This window comes from Eurosta solidaginis, chromosome 5 (assembly GCF_040869045.1).
Source record: "Eurosta solidaginis isolate ZX-2024a chromosome 5, ASM4086904v1, whole genome shotgun sequence".
Taxonomy (NCBI): domain Eukaryota; kingdom Metazoa; phylum Arthropoda; class Insecta; order Diptera; family Tephritidae; genus Eurosta; species Eurosta solidaginis.
In genome coordinates, this window is record NC_090323.1 from 196,654,765 (window position 1) to 196,676,849 (window position 22,085).

Sequence of the window (22,085 nt, forward strand, 5' to 3'; positions counted from 1 at the left end):
AATTCCAGCACATGAGTTCTCTCTTAGCTGCAAGGACTAGGAAGAGATAAAATATGTATAAATCCCATTTTCTACTCAAGACTCATATGCAAAGTTTGCCAAAGTAATTCATCGTGTATTTAGAGGAGTCAACCGGCCTGAGTACCTGAGAAGGAGGGGGGGGGGGGGGCTAAGAAGTTCGATGTGGTCAAATGAAGTCTTTCCAACAACGAGGTTAGTAGCTAATATAAATCTCTTAGTCCGTTCTTTGCGCTGCTTTATACTGCTAGATGTCGGCAGGGTGATTGCATTGCCGCTTATTGAGCTGTTTACTGCGACATCTAGCAATTGACATCAGTAAGAATCCCGGATTAATTGATTCGTGCTATGGCAGCGAACTGTTGTGCTGTGAGTGGAGCTGTGATTGGGCGGTACGAGGCGCTTCAGATATGGCCCCACTGCGAAAGCAGTTGATTTGTGAATACGAATATTCGTAACATCACTTCTATGTACATATTCACGTGAGTGTGGTAGGTCTAAATTGTAAACTCTACAAATACAGATAGATAAACAAAATTACGCCTCCTTTTACCGCTATTAAACTAAACTAATATGAACTACAAAATTGGCTATTTTACGTTCGCATTTCTACCTCCATTAGAGTAACAGGGTTTGGTTGTTTTGGTTGGTCTTTACGGTTTCTTTAGAAAATTAAAAAGTTTCTTGTGAATCACATTTTTAAGATACAAAACAATAAAAATGCTTAATCGTAATAAACTGCGCGAAATTTTAATGAAATATCAAATGGGTATGCCAAGAAATGATGTCGGTCAAACAGTGGGAAAATTTGATAAAGATCGTGATCCTAAAGCGAGTACGATTTTGAAAAGTCCAAATGAAAAATTGGTTGTAGAAAATATCGAAGATACAAATAATGTAGTGAAAGCAGTGGAGTTGATTGGACGTCGTACACCAATCGAATATTTTACTTATAATGAGGAGGATTTTAAATATATTAAACCGAAAGAGCACACGGACTACAGTAAATTGGATATATTTCATCGTGCTATTAGTCCCAGTGAGTAGTTTTGATTCTTTTTTGTAATTTGGTATGAAATAAAGGCGCGAAGTCAGTTATGAAGTGTAACGCTGATATAAGAAAATGGAAAAATAGTTAAGCTTTCGACGCAGTTGGAAGAGTCCTTGACTCTTCTAAAACAAAGCAATTTGTGTCGGTGTCTTTTCAGTTGCAACGATTACTGTCTGTGACTATGACTGTAAAGTGTGATATGCAATGTTCCACCGGTAGATCTCTTTATCAAGGAAACTGCATCTCAAAGGGGCCCTAAGGCTTCGGGAGTTGGGCCTTTGGAGGTAGCGTACATACGGCACGGCCGTATCCTGCTCAATATTAACGACTCCCGAATCTTGTCAAAAACGGACTACATATGTCCAAGGAAAGTCTTCGACACAAACTACACAATTCTCTTCCCCACAAGGAAAGATTAGAAAGATGGGGGGATCACTCAGAGATTTGGCATCTCGGTTTTCACGGACGGATATAAAATGGCTTGCGGAGTTGATGCGAGAGTATTTGCGACTATCCCGCCCACGTCCTAATGTATGCGGCTTCCCGACTCGGCAAGTGTGTTTCAAGCTAAGATTTTCGCTATCCGAGAGGCGTGGAAAGCGTTAATGGATATCAAAGGTAACGGTAAGAGGGTAGGCATTTTCTCCGATAGTCAGGCGGCTCTTGGGGCCCTCGGGTCAGAGACGATATCATCTGACCTGGTTGTGCAGTGTAGGGAGAGCGCCATGATTCTGGCGAGCCGGCAGATCGTTACCCTGATATGGGTGCCGGGGCATCGAAACATACAGGGTAACGAGATGGCGGATGAGCTGCCACGGCGTGGAGCGACTCTTGATGTCTCAGGAGCGAAGGAGGTCCTTGCACCCCTGGGACACATCAAGTGTCGCATCTCCCAGCACTCGTTGGGTGAGGCCAACAATAGGTGGAATCGGTTGCGGAGCTGTAGAGTTTTCAAGAGCATCTGGCCACTATTTAACGAAAAACGATCTGTAGCTGTACTTAATATGAACAGCAGGAGTAGTTGTGGTGCCCACGGGGCATTGGACAATTGGGGTACATGAGGCACGGATGGGACTGGAACACAATACCCCCTGTCGCAGCTGCAAGCGTCCGGAGGCGGAGGAAACGGTTGAGCATCTGCTGCGTGGATGCCCAGCACACTGTCGAAGCAGAATACAGTTTCTTGGAAAGCTCTTTTTCGAAAGCCTCCCAGAATTCAAGGATGTTAGGCTGGGAGAGCTTCTCAAATTCATAAACTCCACGGAATAGACATAGGTGAACGGGTTTTTCCCTGAGGTGTGTAAAAATGTTTATTAGCAATCTTACAACACCCTTCCATTGGTTAATTCACGAGTTTGTGGTATCAAAACGGCGTATGAGCGCTTATTGGAGTCAATTGGGACTCGCCACTCCAACCGACCAACCAACAATGACTGCAAAGTAATAGAAAAGCAATTTGATCAAGGTCAACCCCAATCATAGCTACGTAAGAATAAATCCGAGATGCTTGCTATTATTTACTGCTAGATGTCGCGGCTTTGTAAATACCCTTCCGAAATCTAGCAGTAAATAGCAACACAAAGAACGAACTAGTAGATTAAGATACTAACCTCGTTGTGTTTCCTTTGGCTCTTTCATTCAATTCTAACTAACACTAAATAGTCACAGATCTCTTCAGGAGAAGGCCCAACAGAACTGTATACACTTCATATAGGTTCTCATCTGTAACTGCCCATCGTTATGTGATGCCAGACCGTGCTCCCTGGGTGATCCCTTTCTGGATAATGTATGCCCGGTTGTGGAGTGAAACACCAGAGACTTGGTAGTCGTTATCAGATCCTCGAATTAGATAATGGTGTATTTTTGTGGTGCCACAACGGGGCCTCCTGACACTGGCCTACATATGTGTGCCTCTGCGACAGCCACATCAACCCAACCTAACCTCGTTGTGTGAAATACTTCACTAGACCACATCGCAATTTCTAGGGCATCCCGACTCCTTCTATCGTGAGGCACTCGAAATCGATTGAGCTTCGCCTGCTAAATACGTGTGTGTACATATTCATATTTGTGACAGTATTCACCTCTTGTAGATGAGGTTGATTCTTGAATTGGAAAAGCAGCTGAAATAGCTTTTCTAAATAAAAGATGAATTAATTTTGCAAACTTTTCATGTGAGTCTTTGCACTTTTAATCATAATCTTCTTCTTCTTGTAGTAATAATGAGACTCGCCAAAAGTTTTTGGGGAGTTTTATTGATGTTGGTGGTTCTTTGCTGGATATTAATCTGGAACGTTCCTACCATCTCGAAAACGATTTCATATGCCCAAGTTGAACCTTCTGGAGTACACAACCTTTCCTTCTTTGAGAGGTCAGAGGCTCCCCTGCTAAACAAACAGGGTTCACCACGTGTAGATGAGTTTGACAATTGGGTTTGAGAAGCTGTAAATTACGCTGACAACACAACCCCTCAAATACCTCACACTTTCTATCTTTTCCTAGGCCCTGCAGCCAGGAGAGAAGTCATTTGTTGTGATTACTTTACCGTGCCGTACCTATGAGCAAACGTGTACTGAAAGTTTTAAATTAGTAGAAGGAAGTTGCTTAGTGGTGGGATCTGTTACAAATGGGGCTAAGATAGTTGTTCTAAACCTCCAAACAGCAAAGGTTAACATATGTATTCCATGTGTGGTGAAGTTGGGGAACGTGCTAAAATTGCAGTCTCTGAACATGAATACATTTACTGGCATGGGATTGGAGGGTAGATCGAGTACTTCGATTCAAAGGAGAAGGTCATAGGTCGCGAACCAGTTAAGCGAGCGCTGGGCTGACTCCACCTTATTAAGGGTGTCGGATGACCAAATTCGAAATTGCCTAAGGCCCATCTCTCAGCGGTGAAGGGAAATCCCTGCATTGCGGCTACATAAAGTGGAAATCCCTTACTGTGTTATATGCATGAAGGGATGTGGAGTTATCAAATCACTTCAAGCTTAATTTCTCAGCTTTTGTAAGGACAACGTGTAAATATCTCGGTAGGGATGTATACGATTCACCGGGGGATTGTTCGGTGTTCAAGTGAGGTGTTAGACAGTTTGTCACAAAATTCGTTATAGGTATTATAAAACTTCTACGTTCACTTATGAATTACTAAGTTCAATGATAATTTTTCCTTAGTTCTCATTGTAGGCCAATGCTTCTCGCTGTTGCCAGTTTTGGGTGTTGGGCACCCGAATCCGCGTCACTTACACTTCTCATTCAAATCCATACCAGTACTCATCACGTTGATATTTTTAATAGCCAGCTCTAGTCTTAATCTTGCAACAATGAAGTATTTAGCAAAAATTGGCGTAAACGCAAAGAACTTAGGTAAGTTCTTAAGTATTAATACATTTTTTACACTATTCAAATAAATATTTTCGCTCCATTGTAACTAGTGGGCGTGGTCTTTTTTACATGCGTACAATCATCAACAATACTCTTTTTTGCCTTGGCTCCACGTTGGCCCCGTCTTATACGCTACTGGACACGTACAGAAATGATTTTCGTACGTAAACCATACGAGATGCCGAAGCGACATTTATCTTCGCGAGTTCGTCGTGCTGCATTTGCCATAATTATATTATCAGCAAGTTTGTTCCATAGTTTATACTAATATTGAGTAAGTTTAATTTCTTTTTTTCTCTTCCTAAATGTAGCGGAACATATGCTTTATCTTATCTCAGCGGTAATCAGTCAATATCGTAAAGCGAGTTTCTGTGCCTCAGTTAATAACGAAACGTACCATTTCACATTCAATGATTTTACCTATAAAAACTATGATTACGTCTTTGAGGTGTATCCCAATACTAAATTTGTTGGTGGTTTAATTTTGGTAAGTGAAAATACGTTTATTTTTTGTAAGTTCACACATATATTTGTTTTTATAACCCGATTTCCAATCGGTTTCTTAATCTTTTTGGTTTCTATATCATTCCTTCATCCTTGGTTATAGTTTCATGTTTAAAGTTATCGTTTCTTTATCTTCGAATATTGTATTTTCTGTCATCATTTCGTTATCTTTTTTATCCTTTGCTATCGATTTTTATCCTTCGTTATCTTTTCTTTATCATTTGTTTTCGGTCGGTTATTAAATCGTGATCGTATCTTTGCCACTCTCGCATTGTTAAGTTTTGGTTTCTTTATTATTTCATTATCATTTGATTATCTTTTCTAATTATTCTACCTTTCCTAACGTTTTGTTATCATATCGTCGTCGTTTCTTTTTTAGTTTTATCTCCAGTCTCGTAATTAATTTGTTTTTGGTTAGACCACAGTTCTTTATCGTCAGTTTTGTTATATTTGATTATTGTTCCTTTAGTATTTGTACTGCGAGCGCTTATTTATTATCCTTCTCGTTTATCTATTGCTTCGTTGTTCTTCATTTGAATCTCGTTTTTTAATATTTTAAAAATGTCTTTGTTATTTTCTTTATTGCTTCTTTACTGTACCCTCATCATTTCGATTCGTTGTTTATCCGTCGTTATAGTTTTGTTATCTTGTTATTATCGTTTATTTATCTTTGATATCGTTTTTAATCTTTCGTGATCTTGTTATCACTTATTTATCTTTCGATTTCGTTTTTATCCTTCTTTATCTTGGTATTATAGTTTCGTTTTCCTTGGGCATATTTTCTTTATCCTTCGGTTTATGTTCTCTATCTAGTGATTGTTTATTTGACCATTTTTTATTGCTTGGTTTTGGTTTTATTATTATTTCCTCATTATTTGATTAAATAAATAAAAATAAATGTAAGGCGCGATAACCTCCGAAGAGATCTAAGGCCGAGCTTCTCTTCCAATTTGCGTCGTGCTCCTCTTGATTTTTCCCTACAAATTGGCCGGACGGGACCTACATGTTTTATGCCGACTCCGAACGGCATCTGCAAGGCAGATGAGTTTTCACTGAGAGCTTTTCATGGCAGAAATATAATCGGAGCGCTTGCCAGACACTGCCGAGGGGCGACCCCGCTTAGAAAAATTTTCTTCTAATTGAAAAATCTTATTTCTAAAATTTTGATGTTGCTTTGCCCGGGAGTTGAACCCAGGGCATACGGTGTGATAGGCGGAGCACGCTACCATCTTGATTATCTTTTATTATTTTCATACTCTTATTAAAGTCTTCTTGTCATTTCTTTTTCGTTATATATTCACAACCATTTCGCTATCTTTTGATTATTACTGTATTGTTATATTTGATTTATTGTTTCTGCATCATTACGTTGTAGTTGGGTTATTGTTTCGCGAGCGCTTTATCCTTATTGTTTATATATTGTTTTGTCATCCTTTCGGAAGCGTCTTCCTATACCTTTTTTTTTTAACAATTCTTCAGTTCGTAAGCATTAACACAGACTTATTATCGCTCCGCTTCATTTGTTGTCGTCATGTAATGTTATGATTTTATCGTAATTTCATGACTGTTATCAATTTTCTATTTCTTCTTATAGCTTTGTAGTTATTTCGTTGTCCTGGATTATCATTTCTCTTTCGTTCACCATTTTTCATCTCTTAATCATCATTGTGTTACTTTCGTTATTGTTTATTTATTGTACCTTCATTTGTCAAAGTATTATTTTGTTCCTTGTATTCGTTATTTTGCTGTCTGTTTATCGCTTTTTTTTGGTTCCTTCATCACTTTAGTTATGCCATTGTTACTTTGTTGTTTCACCATCCTACTTTCGTGACCGCTTCTATATTGTTTCGATGGTACTTGGAGCTCCTTAGATGGCAAATTTCAAGTATTTTATTCTGAACTAGCTAATGCCCGTTACTTCGTATGCGAGGAGTTCCAAGTTCCATTATTTTTATTTTTGCAGTTAAAATTGGGTACCAAATATCAATAAAAAAGATTTCGTCACTACAGACGAAAAAAGACTCACAAACATAGTCGGATTATTGGGCAGAAAGAAATCGCGTATAATGTGAAAAGTTTGTCTGAAAATATCCGGAGTACGTCTTTCTTCGCCTGTAGCGACGATTTTAATTGGGCTGCTTAAAATCATTTATATTATGAACATGAACAAAATTTTACGTTTTACCAATACTTCGAATACAAACTATAAACAAATTTACAAAGCTATATTGAAAACTAAAGAATTTCTTTTCAGATAACATTCTAGGGTTACCTCTGGCCCACACTGATGTAGGTGAATATTTTTCGAAGAAAGTAAGATATTGAAATATAAGATATCATTAGTTAATACCCCCGTCAATAACTTTTTTCACAACTATTTGGAGAAAATACATCCAGGGATACCCCTGGTCCACTTTTTTGTCTATATCTCGGAAAGGGGTTTGGATATCGAAATCAGTTAAACTCTTTGAAAGCCTATGTCAGGAGATTTCATTTGATATCCATATCGTGCGAACACATTCTAAGGTTACCTGGGTCCATATTTCGGAGTCTAGATCCTAGTGACCCACCAGACTAAAATGTACCCTAAACTTTAAGTTAGAGCTCTAGTTTCTCAACAGACAAACATTTTAAAATCTGTTGTTTTGAACTCAGTTGCTCTAATAATGGACCTGGCATCAATTTTTCATTTTTACCTTCAATGTACAGACATCGACCTGTTCCAGTTTTGTTATATGTAGAGATTTGTCATCTTGTAATTATCATTTCGCGATTTTCGTTGTCGATACTTTTTTATCCCTATCTTTGGACTGTAGCTGATGTGTTGTTATTCTTTTGTTTCTTTGATTATAATGTCTTTATCAATTTAATTACATTTTTTTATCATGTTTAATTTTTCTTTTTGTTAAGTTATCTTTTCTTTATATTTTATTTATCACCCTATTATAGCCTAGTTTGTTTGTTTAATTCATTGCTTTCATTATCTTGTTGTTTCTTATTCTTATGTTGTCGTTTCATCATAGTTCATTTCATTATCGTTTCTTAACAGTGCATTTATCCTTTCTTTATATTGCTACGAATTTTAGGGATTATTGTTTATTCTGCACCTTCTGTTATCGCTCGAATCGATGAATTGTCCAATAAATAACTCAAATATTCAGCTTAGCAAAATGTTCTTTATTTCCAACACTACTGTGGTAGTAGTACTTCACAATTAAATTACTTGCGTACTTCACTTACAGCGTTTTAAAATCAAACTGGTTCACCATCACTTAAATTGCGGCGCTTCTACATATATTTTCCGCCAGCTTTGTTTACCTATTTCTTTGTTACTATGTTTCTTGAACACTTACTTGTTTATTTCTCGTTTAAGTGCTGATTATATGTATCTAAAATTACGTCTGAGCTCTTATGGGCTCTCACCGTTGTCTTCTATGTATATCTGTGTAGATGGCTTAGTAATATGCGCTATTCATTGGTTCATATATGTGTGTGTGGCTGATTTCTCTTTCAGCGTCATAGTGACGTATCGAAACTGCCAATATTCGTCACAATATTTTAGTTATCACCTCGGTATGATTCATTGTCCTATTGTGTCTCATTATAATCGTCTTATTATTGTTTATGATCTAAGTCGAGCTATGGCTTCTTTACTTTCGTCTCAGTTGCCCCATAATTTCGTTGTTATACCTTCATCATTATCATTTCGATACCGTTTCATATCATTTTATTATTGAGCTTCTTTAGTAACATTTCTTTTTAAATTAACCTTTCGTTTTCCTGGCATTACCGTTACATATTCTTAAGGTTTTCGTCATAAGCTCTTATCGTATTATTATAAAGTAATCAAGTAAACCCATATTCTTTCTCTACTTCAGGTAATAAATTTCTTTTGTACATTCGTGTGGAATTTCATGGATATTTTCATAATGATGGTTGGTAAGGGCATCGCTTATCGTTTCGAACAAATTAAGATGCGTATTAATAAGCTGTTGGATAAGGTAAAATCTTTTGTTAAAATTTGTTTATTCTTTCATAATATTTCCTCTATTCGCTCAGGAGATACCTGAAGCAGTTTTTATGGATATACGTGATCATTATATAAAACTTATTGAGCTACTGGAATATGTGGATGAGGATTTGTCGGGAATTATTCTGTTGTCCTGTGCCAATAATTTATATTTTGTTTGCTATCAATTGCTGAATATTTTCAAGTAAGTACTATTTTCGTGCAAATGTAAAAGATTGGAATCATCTGTAAGTTAGAATGTAAGAGATTGAATGCGAGGATACAATAGACAAGTCGCAGTATACTATCTCAAACAATTATATTCTTATCTAACCTGGGTTTTTTAAACATAAAAATAGGAAAAGTTGTGATCTTAACTGATTTAACTGGGATTTAGTCCATACAGTTCAGAGGTAAATCAATTAGGTAACCAGATCGAAGCAACATGGGTAGTCCACATTCTTCTTCTGCAATAACAGACGAGAAAATGAGAGACGATTAGTTAGTAATTTGATGATCTGTCTAAAAGAAACATCCCATGGTGTTTCTACAGGCGTTCCTCCTGAAAGTCTGCAATATCGTTCGTTAGGTTTTCTTTAATTCTGTCCATCAGAATGACAACCATTCGGCTGATTGCCTTAAGTTGCCAGTAAAGCTTCTGTGGCAAGTGGCGACTTGCTCTCGTAGGAACTGGAACCAACCGAAATTCCAACAAGGACGGTTATTTCAACATATCTTTCATTAATTTTCCACACGCTTAGGCATTTTGGTCTAACGTTTTAACAATTTTCAAACTTTTTTCATCTACATTTAAAAACTATAATTTTACTGTTCTCAAAATTTATAAAACAAAAAAGGTTAAAAAAAACCTCTGGTATTCAACCAGAATCCAAGAGTTTACACTTTTTGGTGAAAATCTAAAAATAAAAAAGTAGTGAGTTGTGAGTATCCAGAATCAGTGTCATTTTTCTTTCACGACCCTCGGAGATTCGTTTTGTTTTCGTAATTTCTTATCAAATTTGGTTTCGTTCGAGAACAAAAATGACTCTGATGACGGCGCAATGTCGGAACTGGTTTGTGTGTAAGCCAAATTTGACAACAGATGACGGAAAATCGTTCCAATATTCATCAATTCCCTATTGGAAAATCAAAAAAAAAAAAAAAAGAACGAATCTCCCAGGGGTTGATGTTAAACCAGATTAGATGTAACCTTATCAGAAACAAATATTTTCCGAATTTTTGAGAACAGCTCGTTATCGATAGTAAATTATTATCGTCGTTGTTATTGTTGTTGTAGCGATAAGGACACTGCCGGAAGGGAGTATTATGGAGTTGATGGTCCTTTGCCGGATGCAGATCCGGTACGTTCCGGTACCAAGCCCGTTCTTCTCGGGAACGATTTGTTAAGACCACATGCGATGCTCTAGGCCATACCGCCTTCCCACCCCCTAGATCCATGAGGAGTTCGGAGTCGCCAGAGCCTCGGCTGTTAATGAAATAGGATTCGCCACGGATAGGTGAGGTTGACAATTGGGTTTGGAGAAGCTATGTATTGCGCTGGCAACCTGAAAGGGCTGCGCTACACAAACCCCTTGAATCCGGTATTTTAGTCGCCTCTTACGACAGGAATACCTACCGCGGGTATATTGTAGCACCCTAACCCGCTGGGGTTATTATCGTCGTATTATCAGTTTGTTATCTGCTTATTATGGCTGAATAATTATCGTCTTCCTATCTTCTTGTTTTCTACGGGATAAAAATTGAAGTTTTGTCAGCGTCCGTTTCACAACAAACTGACGAGTCATTGCCTACAAACCGAAAAGATGCCGATAATCAATTGGTAAAGCAACGATTACAAATCGATAACTTTTAAACACTAAATCGTTAGTTTGTCGATAACATATTGATAGTTTTTCAATAACAAGTCCATAACTTTTCGATAACAAATTGGTAGTCTACAACAACAAATCGATAACTTTTTATTCAAAAATCGATTACGTATCGATAACTTTTAGGCAAATTTTTAATAACAAATCGATCACTTTTTGTTAAACAAGTGGTAGCACATCAATAAGAAATCCAAAACTTTTCGAAGTGATAGTGCAGTATGCAGAGAGGAATTCTGATTTGGAGAACGTGAACTCAAAACCTAACGATATTTTTTCTTTAACTGCTTGTGAATACTTCTCTGGTTTAAAATTTAAACCAAGCTCTGTGCACTCGTATTCATAAGAACGGGTATAACCTTGATTCTAAAGCAAATTTGGTATAGTAAAAAAAGGTTTCAACTTTAGGCTAAAACTTTTAACCGTATGGTTTCGTGCCAGTCAGAAATCAGAATAAGAACTTCTCCAACGGAGATATCTTTAAAATAAGAAATATTCCAACTTAAAGGTAATGAATTTTCATGAAATAAGAAGTTCTTCTTTGAACTAAGTGTATAATTTATCCTGAGGAGCTTTGCTGTTTTCATGGCGGCTTCACTTCAGTAAAAATATAGTTGTGGCATTTTTCTCGAAATGCCTATAAGGTTAAACGGAAATTTCCGAATTGGCCAATAAGACAGAAACGAAAAGGCCGTTAGTTGAAGTAGTCACAAGGTCAATTGATCTTATAGCCATTTGAAGATGTCATACGGTCAATTGATGGTATGACCGTTGATATTATGCCACTCCAACTTCCATAGCTGATCATCAAGGCTACTTCCATCGCCAATAGGTAAAAGGGTATGTTGTGCATCCATCGCAGTGAAGACCAGAGCGCCGCTTATGCAGAGCTTTATACTCCGTTCGACTTGGTTAAGCTGTGTGAGCTATGTAGATTCCTTAAAAGCAGGCCCGATGCTTCATGAGCCACTGTTACCTCTAGGTTGGGCTAAGTTGAGTGGTAGCTATCCCTTTGACAACATGAAGGTCTGTTGTGGTACTACATAATATAACGGTGTCATAACCTATAACTGCTCAAAGGATAGTTGCATGGCAACGATACAGTTTTGAATAACAGCAGTCTTAGTAAATCCAGTAAATTAGGTAGACTGCCTCCCATCTACTTCCGGTCACAAGGAGGTGTTTGTCCAACATTTGATGAGGTGACCCGAATCTCATCTTTACTGGAGCAAAACACAGCGGGGCTTCGATATTCCTACACCTGATTAGCTTCTTGACGACAATGGCTCCCAGGTACTTGACTTTGGGCCCAATCCTAGTTTTGTGCTTCCAAATTTTTGTGATAAAAGACTGGGAATTTTGTACTTCCTTGTCAAGCCAGACTTATATATCATTGTCTTCTATTTGAAGTTGTTCCTTTTTGACGATTTTCAAGTAGAACTTAATAACGATTTTCATTCGAAATTTCTCCTGCCTTCTGTTTCTTCTCCATGTGGCGATAAGCAGACCCCCGAAGGTTTTGAGGTGTTTAATCGGTTTATGGTCCTTCGCCGAATATTCACACGGTACGTCCCATAAAATAGTATCCATGAGGTACTAGAGCAAGTTTAACCTTCTACGTCATTCGGATATTTATCCGGTACGTCCCATAAAATAACATCAATATGGCACTAAACTACGTTGAACTTTGTACATCATCCAACCCCCTCCTTGCGAGAGAAGGAAAGAGCCTCGCCTGCTAATAAACAGCATTCAGCACGAGTAGGAGAAGTTGGCAGTTAGGTTAGAGAAGCTTTGAATTGCGTTGGCAATCCCTTGAAAAGATGCGCTGCACTGCCGCTTGAATTCCAATTTCTCCTGCCCTAACAATCCATTCGCATACACTATGGCACAAGTAGCTTTGCATAAATTACTTTTTATACTCAGCGTGCTTTGCACACAGAGTATATTAACTTTGATTGGATAACGGTTGGTTGTACAGTTATAAAGGAATGGAGATATAGACTTCTATATATCAAAATCATCAGTATCGAAACAAAATTTTATTGAGCCATGTCAGTCCGTCCGTCTGCCCGTTAGCACGATAACTTGAGAAATATTGAGATATCTTCACCAAATTTGGTACACGAGCTTATCTGGACCGAGAATATATTGGTATTGAAAACGAGCGAAATCGGATGATAACCACGCCCACTTTTTATATATTGTAACGAATTTACTGTAATTCTGCTTATTTGCAACCGTCTGCTAACGTTCGAATCACTAAACTGTTGAATAAATAACTCCAATATTCGATAATGCAAAATAGTCTTTATTAGACTACTACAAAATAACACTTATACTTCGCAACTGATAGCTTGCTTAAATCAAACTGATTGTCGCGCCTCAACTGTTGCTGCTTTTTATACTGTTTGGTTTCCTCGTTGACATGTTTCTAGGTGCTTATAGTTCTAGAATTTACCATTTAGTTATCAGCTATAAAATTACCAGCTATAACTACGTTTATAGCTTCTCATATGCGCGTGTATATGTGAGTGATACTTGCACAAATTTTTACCTACTTTTGGGAGTATCTCAGATATATGCCTGTGGTTGTGCGTTGCTCTCCGCTGCTTGTATGGACAATTTTCTATGTTTCGGGAGCCATAACTCGAAGAAAAATTAACGGATCGTAATAAAATTGGTTACATAAATTTTCCCTATAGTAGAGAATATTTCTAGTAAAAATGGACGGGATCGGTTAAAGACCACGGCAACTCCGCTATAAAACAAGTTTAAAAGGGTCGCAGACTATAATAATAAGCTATAACTTAGCAACAAATAGTTTTGAATCAATGATATTTCACTTATCGAGTTTTATTGTAAGAGGAAATGGGTAGATATTTTTTTTTTAACGGTCGGTGCCACGTGTTATGTAGAAAAGTAATTTATCTGATATAAAATGTGCAATTGAAGCTCACGCTAAGTATATAGTGTTTGATTACACCCGAACCTAGACACCTTTACTTGTTTTTATCAAAGATTTTTTTCTCTACGATTTTCTTTACTCATGCTTCCTTGCGCCTTCTGGATTTGCGCTGCTATGGGCTATTTGTGTACACATCGACACCAACTCACCAGTAAATTACGATGGCCAATTAATTACGTTTACTTTTGGTTTTCGCTACTTTTCTTAATCGGGCGTACAGCTTTCGTTTTTCTTACAGCTGCATCCATTAATGATGAAGCAAAAGATGCCCTGAATGTATTGAGGCGAGTACCGGCAACAACTTGGTGTGTCGAGGTGAGCTTATCTACTTGACAATTACTTATGTAAGCAAAATTTACTCAGCAGTAACTCTGTTGAACTTACGGCAAACGTCAAAGTATTTAATTGTTGATGCTGAAAATTAATTTGGTGAAATTTATTTAGATCTAAATATATTCTTCAGTTAGTAGCAATTTTGTGTATTTACCGTTAACTTTTTACCTCGATTTTCTTCTATTCACAAAAGGTTGAACGTTTAATATTTCAAATGACAACATCGACGGTGGCATTGTCTGGTAAGAAATTCTACTTCCTTACCAGGCGGCTGTTATTTGGGGTGAGTATGATTGAAAGATGTGATTAGAGGCGATAAAGGGGGTCAAAAAGTTTCATCATTTTTCAGCTCATATAAAATAAGTTCTAATTAACATAAGTTATAGGTGGGGGATTTGTGTAGGTGGTCAGAGGATGTGTTACATAGTATTTTGCAACAATTTCAGGCTCATTTTTGAAGGCGGAATTATTTCAATAGCAAACGATTATTCAATAGCTTTAACGTGAGTACCTGTCGATGTACAGTGGTTGGTTCCATAGGCCAAAAATAAAAAAATCAAAGTGAAAAATTTGTCATCAAATGTGTCGTTATATCTCATATTAGAACAGCCTTTTAAAAGGTATATTTTTTTTTGTTTTGTTCGATCTGTACTCCTTAAGAATAGCTTCAAAAATGAGGTTATGGTATTAGTTGGTTTTTGTAGTATGAGCAAGTTAAAAATAAAGTGCAAGTTTAAGCTATTTAAAAATACATAAAATATCATTGTATTGAAATAGGTAGAAATTCATATTGAAGTCAAAGACATTTACTTGATTTTGAAATAACTTTATTGTCTTTAGCCTGTTGTGTTTTTTTTTTTGTTATTTAAAATTTCACCATTGCTTTTATTAGTGTTTATTTGCACTAATATTTCAATTTCGGCTAAAGTTTTAGTTGGGTTTCTCACCAATTCTCACGTTGGGACTTATATATTATTATTGCCCAAAGTTTTAAGATTCTAAAGTGTTAATATCAGGAGCCACTTTCTTTCACTAAGTATGTTTTGCGACAGTTTTCTGATAGCGTCACCCTGATAATTTATTGTCGTATGTTATATGTGCTCACATGTAACATACGACATTATTTTATTCAGTCGACGATATGCAAATGTAAACTTTGTTGTGTGTTTGTTGTTTTGTTATTGTTATGTATGCAAGATCCTTTAATAACTGTAATTTCTTTATTTAATCCTATTAAACATTTTATTTGCGATAGAAATTTAAAAATATCAAACGATTTCTTTCTTTGTTTTTTTGTATGCATGCGGTGAAAGTGGGTGGTTCGGGTCGGTATGGAGCTATAACTCCCAATTTTATGAAAAAACAAGTAAGGAAGGTTAAGTTTGGGTGTAACCGAACATTACATACTCAGTTGAGAGCTATGGTGACAACATAAGGGAGAATAACCATGTAGGAAAATGAACCGAGGGAAACCCTGGAATGTGTTTGTATGACATGCGTATCAAATGAAAGGCATTAAAGAGTATTTTATGAGGGAGTGGGCCATAGTTCTATAGGTGGACGCCATTTAGGGATATAGCCATAAAGGTGGATCAGGGTTGACTCTAGAATGCGTTTGTACGATATGGGTATCAAATGAAAGGTGTTAATGAGTATTTTAAAAGGGAGTAAGCCTTAGTTCCATAGGTGGACGCCGTTTCGAGATATCGCCATAAAGGTGGACCAGGGGTGACCCTAGAATTTGTTTGTACAATATGGGCATCAAACGAATGGTGTTAATGAGTATTTTAAAAAGGAGTGGGCCTTAGTTCTATAGATGGATGCCGTTTCGAAATATCGCCATAAAAGTGGACCAGGGGTGACTCTAGAATGTGTTTGTACGATATGGGTATCAAATTAAAGGTATTAATGAGGGTTTTAAAAGGGAGTGGTGGTTATTGTATAGGTGGTCGTCTTTTCGAGATATCGCCATAAAGGTGGACCAGGGGTGAATCTAGAATGCGTTTGTACGATATGGGTATCAAATGAAAGGTGTTAACGAGTATTTTAAAAGGGAGTAATCCTTAGTTCCATAGGTGGACGCCGTTTCGAGATATCGCCATAAAGGTGGACCAGGGGTGACCCTAGAATTTGTTTGTACAATATGGGCATCAAACGAAAGGTGTTAATGAGTATTTTAACAGGGAGTGGGCCTTAGTTCTATAGGTAGACGCCGTTTCGAAATATCGCCACAATGGTGGACCAGGGGTGACTCCAGAATGTGTTTGTACGATATGGGTATCAAATTAAAGGTATTAATGAGGGTTTTAAAAGGGAGTGGTGGTTGTTGTATAGGTGGTTGCATTTTCGAGATATCGCCATAAAGGTGGACCAGGGGTGACCCTAGAATTTGTTTGTACAATATGGGTATCAAAAGAAAGGTGTTAATGAGTATTTTAAAAGGGAGTAATCCTTAGTTCCATAGGTGGACGCCGTTTCGAGATATCGCCATAAAGGTGGAGCAGGGGTGACCCTAGAATTTGTTTGTACAATATGGGTATCAAAAGAAAGGTGTTAATGAGTTTTTTAAAAGGGAGTAATCCTTAGTTCCATAGGTGGACGCCGTTTCGAGATATCGCCATAAAGGTGGGCCAGGGGTGACTCTAGAATTCGTTTGTGCAATATGGGTATCAAACGCAAGGAGTTAATGAGTATTTTAAAAGGGAGTGGGCCTTAGTTCTATAGGTGGACGCCTTTTCGAGGTATCGCAATAAAGGTGGACCAGGGGTGATTCTAGACTTTGTTTGTGCGATATGGGTATCAAATGAAAGGTGTTAATGAGTATTTTTAAAAGGGAGTGGGCCTTCGTTCTATAGGTGTTCACCTTTTCGAGATATAGCCATAAAGGTGGACCAGGGGTGACTTTAGAATATGTTTGTACGATATGGGTATCAAATGAAAGGTGTTAATGAGTATTTTAAAAGGGCTTGGGGCTTAGTTCTATAGGTGGATGCCTTTTCGAGATATCGCCATAAAGGTGGACCAGGGGTGACTCTAGAATGTGTTTGTACGATATTGGTATCAAATTAAAGGTATTAATGAGAGTTTTAAAAGGGAGTGGTGGTAGTTGTATTTGTGAAGGCGTTTTCCAGATATCGACCAAAATGTGGACCAGGGTGACCCAGAACATTATCTGTTGGATACCGCTAATTTATTTATATATGTAATACCTGCCAAGATTTTAAGGGTTTTTTATTTCGCCCTGCAGAACTTTTTCATTTTCTTCTACATAATATGGTAGGTGTCACAACCATTTTATAAAGTTTTTTCTAAAGTTATATTTGGCGTCAATAAAACAATCCAATTACCTTACCATGTTTCATCCCTTTTTTCGTATTTGGTATAGAATTAAGGCATTTTTTTCATTTTTCGTAATTTTCGATATCGAAAAAGTGGGCGTGGTCACAGTCGGATTTCGTTCATTTTTCATACCAACATAAAGTGAGTTCAAGTAAGCACGTGAATTTACAATGGAAACCGAAAAAGACGGAGGAATCAACTATCTAGACCTCACGATAAATATTGATAAAGAAGCCAAAAGATTTAACTATGACATATATAGAAAGTCAACGGCTACCGACACAATAATACACAATACCTCAAATCACCCTCAACATCATAAAAATGCAGCATTAAGGCACTTGGTACATAGACTTGAAAGAACACCTCTTACACAAGAGGCATATAAGAGAGAACTTGAGGTCATATATAATATCGCTGCAAACAACGGATATAAAAAAGCACTAGTAGATAAGCTCAGAAGGACAAATGGAGAACCAAAAAGAAATAATGAAAAAGAAAATAATAGCTGGACGACTATGACATATACTGGAAAAGCAACATATAAATTGGCAAATTTCTTTAAAAAATACAACATTAACACAGCATTCAAAACATCGAACAATCTAGGGCGAAAACTAAGAACTAACATTAACTCAGAGGATCCGTTTAGCAGCCACGGCGTATACAAGCTTACCTGCGGATGCCAGCATAGTTACATAGCACAAACAGGACGGCAAATAAGTACGAGGTTCAGAGAACATATTAGAGATTACAACAAAAAAATACGGAATCCAAACATTATACCCGAGTCTAACTTCGCGAATCACATGGTCGAGAATGAATGTTCCCCAGCAAACATCAATAAAACAGTTAGGGTTCTTCACATACAAGAAAAGGGCCGACGTCTCAACGTACTCGAAAACATGGAAATCTACAAACAGAAAACATTCGACGGTAGAATAATAAACGAACAGATAAACACCATTTCTGACACAATATTCGAGCCTTTAAAACTTGTTTACAGGAAACAACTTAATCACACAGGTACAACAGACAAACGCACAACAACAAATAAACCCAAAACAATTAACACACGAAAACAAAAAACCGACAAAGAAGGTCAAACGACTAAAATCACAGATTTCTACCTACCCCAGTCAGCCACACAAATCGATTAGTAAACCACCCTCGGTTCTGAACGAACACACAGCACATACACATAACTAAATATACACAAGCATCAATTTGACAATACCTGCTCATATACCTACGAACTATAAATACAGGACAAATGACAACAACAGATCAGAACGAAAATCGACACTGATGATGGCACAACGCCGAAACCGGTTTGTCTCAAAACCAAATTTGACAAGGGATGACGGAAAATCGTTCCAATATACATCACGTGAACTAAGTTTAGTAAAGATATATCGATTTTTGCTCAAGTTATCGTGTTAACGGCCATGCGGAAGGACAGACGGACGACTGTGTATAAAAACTGGGCGTGGCATCAACCGATTCCGCCCATTTTCACAGAAAACAGTTAACGTCATAAAATCTATGCCCCTACCAAATTTCGAAAGGATTGGTTAATTTTTGTTCGACTTATGGCGTTAAAAGTATCCTAGACAAATTAAATGAAAAAGGGCGGAGCCACGCCCATTTTGAAATTTTCTTTTATTTTTGTATTTTGTTGCACCACATCATTACCGGAGTTGAATGTTGACGTAATTTACTTATATACTGTAAAGATATTAAATTTTTTGTTAAAATTTTACTTAAAAAAAATTTTTTTTTTAAAAGTGGGCGTGTACCTTCTCCGATTTTGGTAATTTTTATTAAGCGTACATACAGTAATAGGAGTAACGTTCCTGCCAAATTTCATTATGATATCTTCAACGACTGCCAAATTACAGCTTGCAAAAGTTTTAAATTACCGTCTTTTAAAAGTGGGCGGTGCCACGCCCCTTGTCCAAAATTTTACTAATTTCTATTCTGCGTCATAAGCTAAACTCATCTACCAAGTTTCGTCGCTTTATCTGTCTTTTGTAATGAATTATCGCACTTTTTCGGTTTTTCGAAATTTTCGATATCGAAAAAGTGGGCGTGGTTATAGTCCGATATCGTTCATTTTAAATAGCGATCTGAGATGAGTGCTCAGGAACCTACATACCAAATTTCATCAAGATACCTCAAAATTTACTCAAGTTATCGTGTTAACGGACGGACGGACGGACGGTGGACATGGCTCAATCAAATTTTTTTTCGATCCTGATTATTTTGATATATGGAAGTCTATATCTATCTCGATTCCTTTATATATGTACAACCAACCGTTATCCAATCAAACTTAATATACTCTGTGAGCTCTGCTCAACTGAGTATAATAATTCTGACATAATTGTAAAGCCGTGACCAAAGTTTTACGTTGATATCTCTACTGGAAGTATTTTTGGCCACCAACTCCATATAAGACCGACCATTGTGCACTGTGCGATGGAAGACTCAACCCCACGGTGTCAAACACGAATCTAATTGCAAATTGCTCGTAATCGGGTGTTTCAATCACAAAATCTTATCTTAGTATGATAGAGAATCTTCTTTCTGATTAGTTTGATATTTCTCTACGGGGTATCTAAAGAAATAGATTTTTGTGCAAATGCTTACACTTATCACTCAACCACATCTACAGAGCTCACTTCTAAGTAATTATGACCATGCATGTGTTTTATTGTTGTTTTTCCTCTGCAGATGGCAGGCACCATTGTTACCTACGAATTGGTGTTGCTACAATTCGATGAACCTAACCGATCTAAGGGCTTACCAGATTTGTGTACTTAGAGGTGAAAGCAACTAAAGTGTTACATGCAAATGGTGTGAACTATGGTAACATAATACATGTTTACATAAATTTTATGCAAAATGAAATAAACTACAAAAGAACTTGTACATATGTATATATATTTAACATAGTAGGTACATGTATAAAAACGTATTAGTATATATAGCTGCGAAATAGTAGATAGTAACAATTTTTGTTAAATTTCGTCAGCGAATTCAACTTTTTTATTTTCGATAATTTGAAAAAGAAAAAAGTTCTTTCAAACTTTGCAAATCAATCTCAAACATATTTTCGAAAAAGTTCGAAAATTCGAGCAAATTATTCGAAAATTTCGAACTTTTTATTTGAGGTTCTCTGAATTTTTTGAGTATGCAGTTTTATAGCCCAATTAATTTAAGACTGACAAAGTACAAGTTATAGGCCTCTCAAAAGTCGCATTGAATTTTGACACTTTTTTCGAAAAAGTGATTACGAGAAAAATCTTAAACAATCTTGGGTTAAGTAATTGTCAAAAATCAATGCAAATTTTGAAAGACTTATTACTGTGGGGAACTGTATGCCCAAAGAAAATAAAAATAATAAGTAGGGGGAGAAAGGGAGCGTTCTGGGAACGCTCTCTGAAGACGATCTTCTGGCGACGCCAACTAACTCCTGGGGGAGCTGAACCTGGCGGAGCTGGGTGAGGATGGGTCGTCAATCCTCGGAAGGCGAGTCTCATCCCAATGATCAGGGTGGCTCAAATTAACCTGCAGCACTCAAAAGTCGCCTCATATAACCTGCTGGTCCTCCTCAGGGAGAAGGACATTGATGTCTGCCTAGTGCAGGAACCATGGGTCTTGCGGTCACAGGTGATTGGCCTAAAGAGCCGAAACTATAACCTTTATTACACACATGGAGAAGGTAAACCGAGGGCCTGTATCCTCGTTAGGAATACTATTAATGCTTTCTTTTGACCTAATTTCAGTAGTTACGACGTTGCTGTGGTCAAGGTCGAGTCAAGAAGCGGCCGAAGCATGACGGTCGCCTCGGCTTATATGGCTCACGATCAGCCCGCTCTTCCAGAGGAGGTAACGCAAATGGTAGCACAAACAGCCAAGAAGGAGACTGCCATGATGGGCTGCGACGCCAACGCAAGGCATGCGGTTTGGGGGAGCAGCGAGATAAACGAACGGGGTGAGTATCTGTTTGAATTTATATTAGCTAACAACCTTTACGTATGTAACAAGGGCAGCTCTCCCACCTTTAGTTTTCCAAGTACGGCTATCTACCCGGGGTGGGAGGAAGTCCTTGATATAACACTAAAATCTGACTCCCGGGAGCTTACGGTTAGAAACTGGGAGGTGTCGAAAAAACTTTCCCTGTCGGATCACCGGTTGATCCTTTTCAACATAGAGTGGGAAAAAGAAATGATTCAGCCGCACAGAAACCCTCAACGGACGTTCTGGAGCCTATTTGACAAGATAGGAAGTGATAGGCTCTATAGAAGTAGGACGCCTATTCAATCTACAGACAGTCTTGACGATCGAGTCTGGTCTCTGGAGAAAAGTTTTCAGGTGGCCTTTAAAGTCGCCTGTCCAATTTCGAGGAGCGAAAAACCTTCCCACCGTGATGGGACAAAAATCTCAGCGAGCTGAGGTTAAAGCTGAGGAGGGTCTTCAACGACTGTCACTTCAGGAACGATTTCCAGGAGTACAGGACGGCTCTGAGGGAGTATAAGAAAGCCATATGGACAGCAAAATCAAGCTCGTGGCCAGAACACTTCGATT

General features: G+C 37.7%; 2 protein-coding genes across 5 annotated transcripts in view; both read left to right on the forward strand.

The window, feature by feature from the left end:
• Positions 1-710: 710 nt before the first annotated feature.
• Positions 711-20,373, forward strand: LOC137254434 (gustatory receptor for sugar taste 64a-like). Of its 4 annotated transcripts, none has more exons than XM_067792093.1 (9): positions 711-1,057; positions 4,244-4,435; positions 4,504-4,698; positions 4,765-4,940; positions 8,836-8,958; positions 9,017-9,171; positions 13,973-14,135; positions 14,347-14,436; positions 20,229-20,373. In XM_067792093.1, the coding sequence occupies exons 1-9, from the start codon at positions 739-741 to the stop codon at positions 20,316-20,318; spliced, it is 1,503 nt and encodes a 500-aa protein (XP_067648194.1). In that variant the 5' UTR covers positions 711-738; the 3' UTR covers positions 20,319-20,373. The 4 variants fall into 4 exon arrangements, 3 of the variants coding, with proteins under 3 accessions (XP_067648194.1, XP_067648195.1, XP_067648196.1); XM_067792094.1 differs by having other exon boundaries at positions 9,020-9,171; XR_010953991.1 differs by lacking the exon at positions 20,229-20,373 and having other exon boundaries at positions 14,059-14,135; positions 14,347-14,371.
• Positions 20,374-20,890: 517 nt separating this feature from the next.
• Positions 20,891-22,085, forward strand: part of Gr64b (Gustatory receptor 64b) — a 48,460-nt gene continuing 47,265 nt past the window's right edge. Inside the window, 2 exon segments of the mRNA XM_067787315.1 lie at positions 20,891-21,219; positions 21,284-21,492. Coding sequence (XP_067643416.1) covers positions 21,333-21,492 — 160 coding nt within the window. The 5' untranslated portion in view covers positions 20,891-21,219; positions 21,284-21,332.

Bases quoted from the DNA above. Each gene is read 5' to 3' on its own strand.
- LOC137254434 (XM_067792093.1), top strand. From the start codon at position 739: ATGCTTAATCGTAATAAACTGCGCGAAATTTTAATGAAATATCAAATG. The intron at 4,436-4,503 runs GTAAGTTCTTAA...CATTGTAACTAG, and splicing joins CGTAAACGCAAAGAACTTAG to TGGGCGTGGTCTTTTTTACA. The intron at 14,136-14,346 runs GTGAGCTTATCT...TATTCACAAAAG, and splicing joins CAACAACTTGGTGTGTCGAG to GTTGAACGTTTAATATTTCA.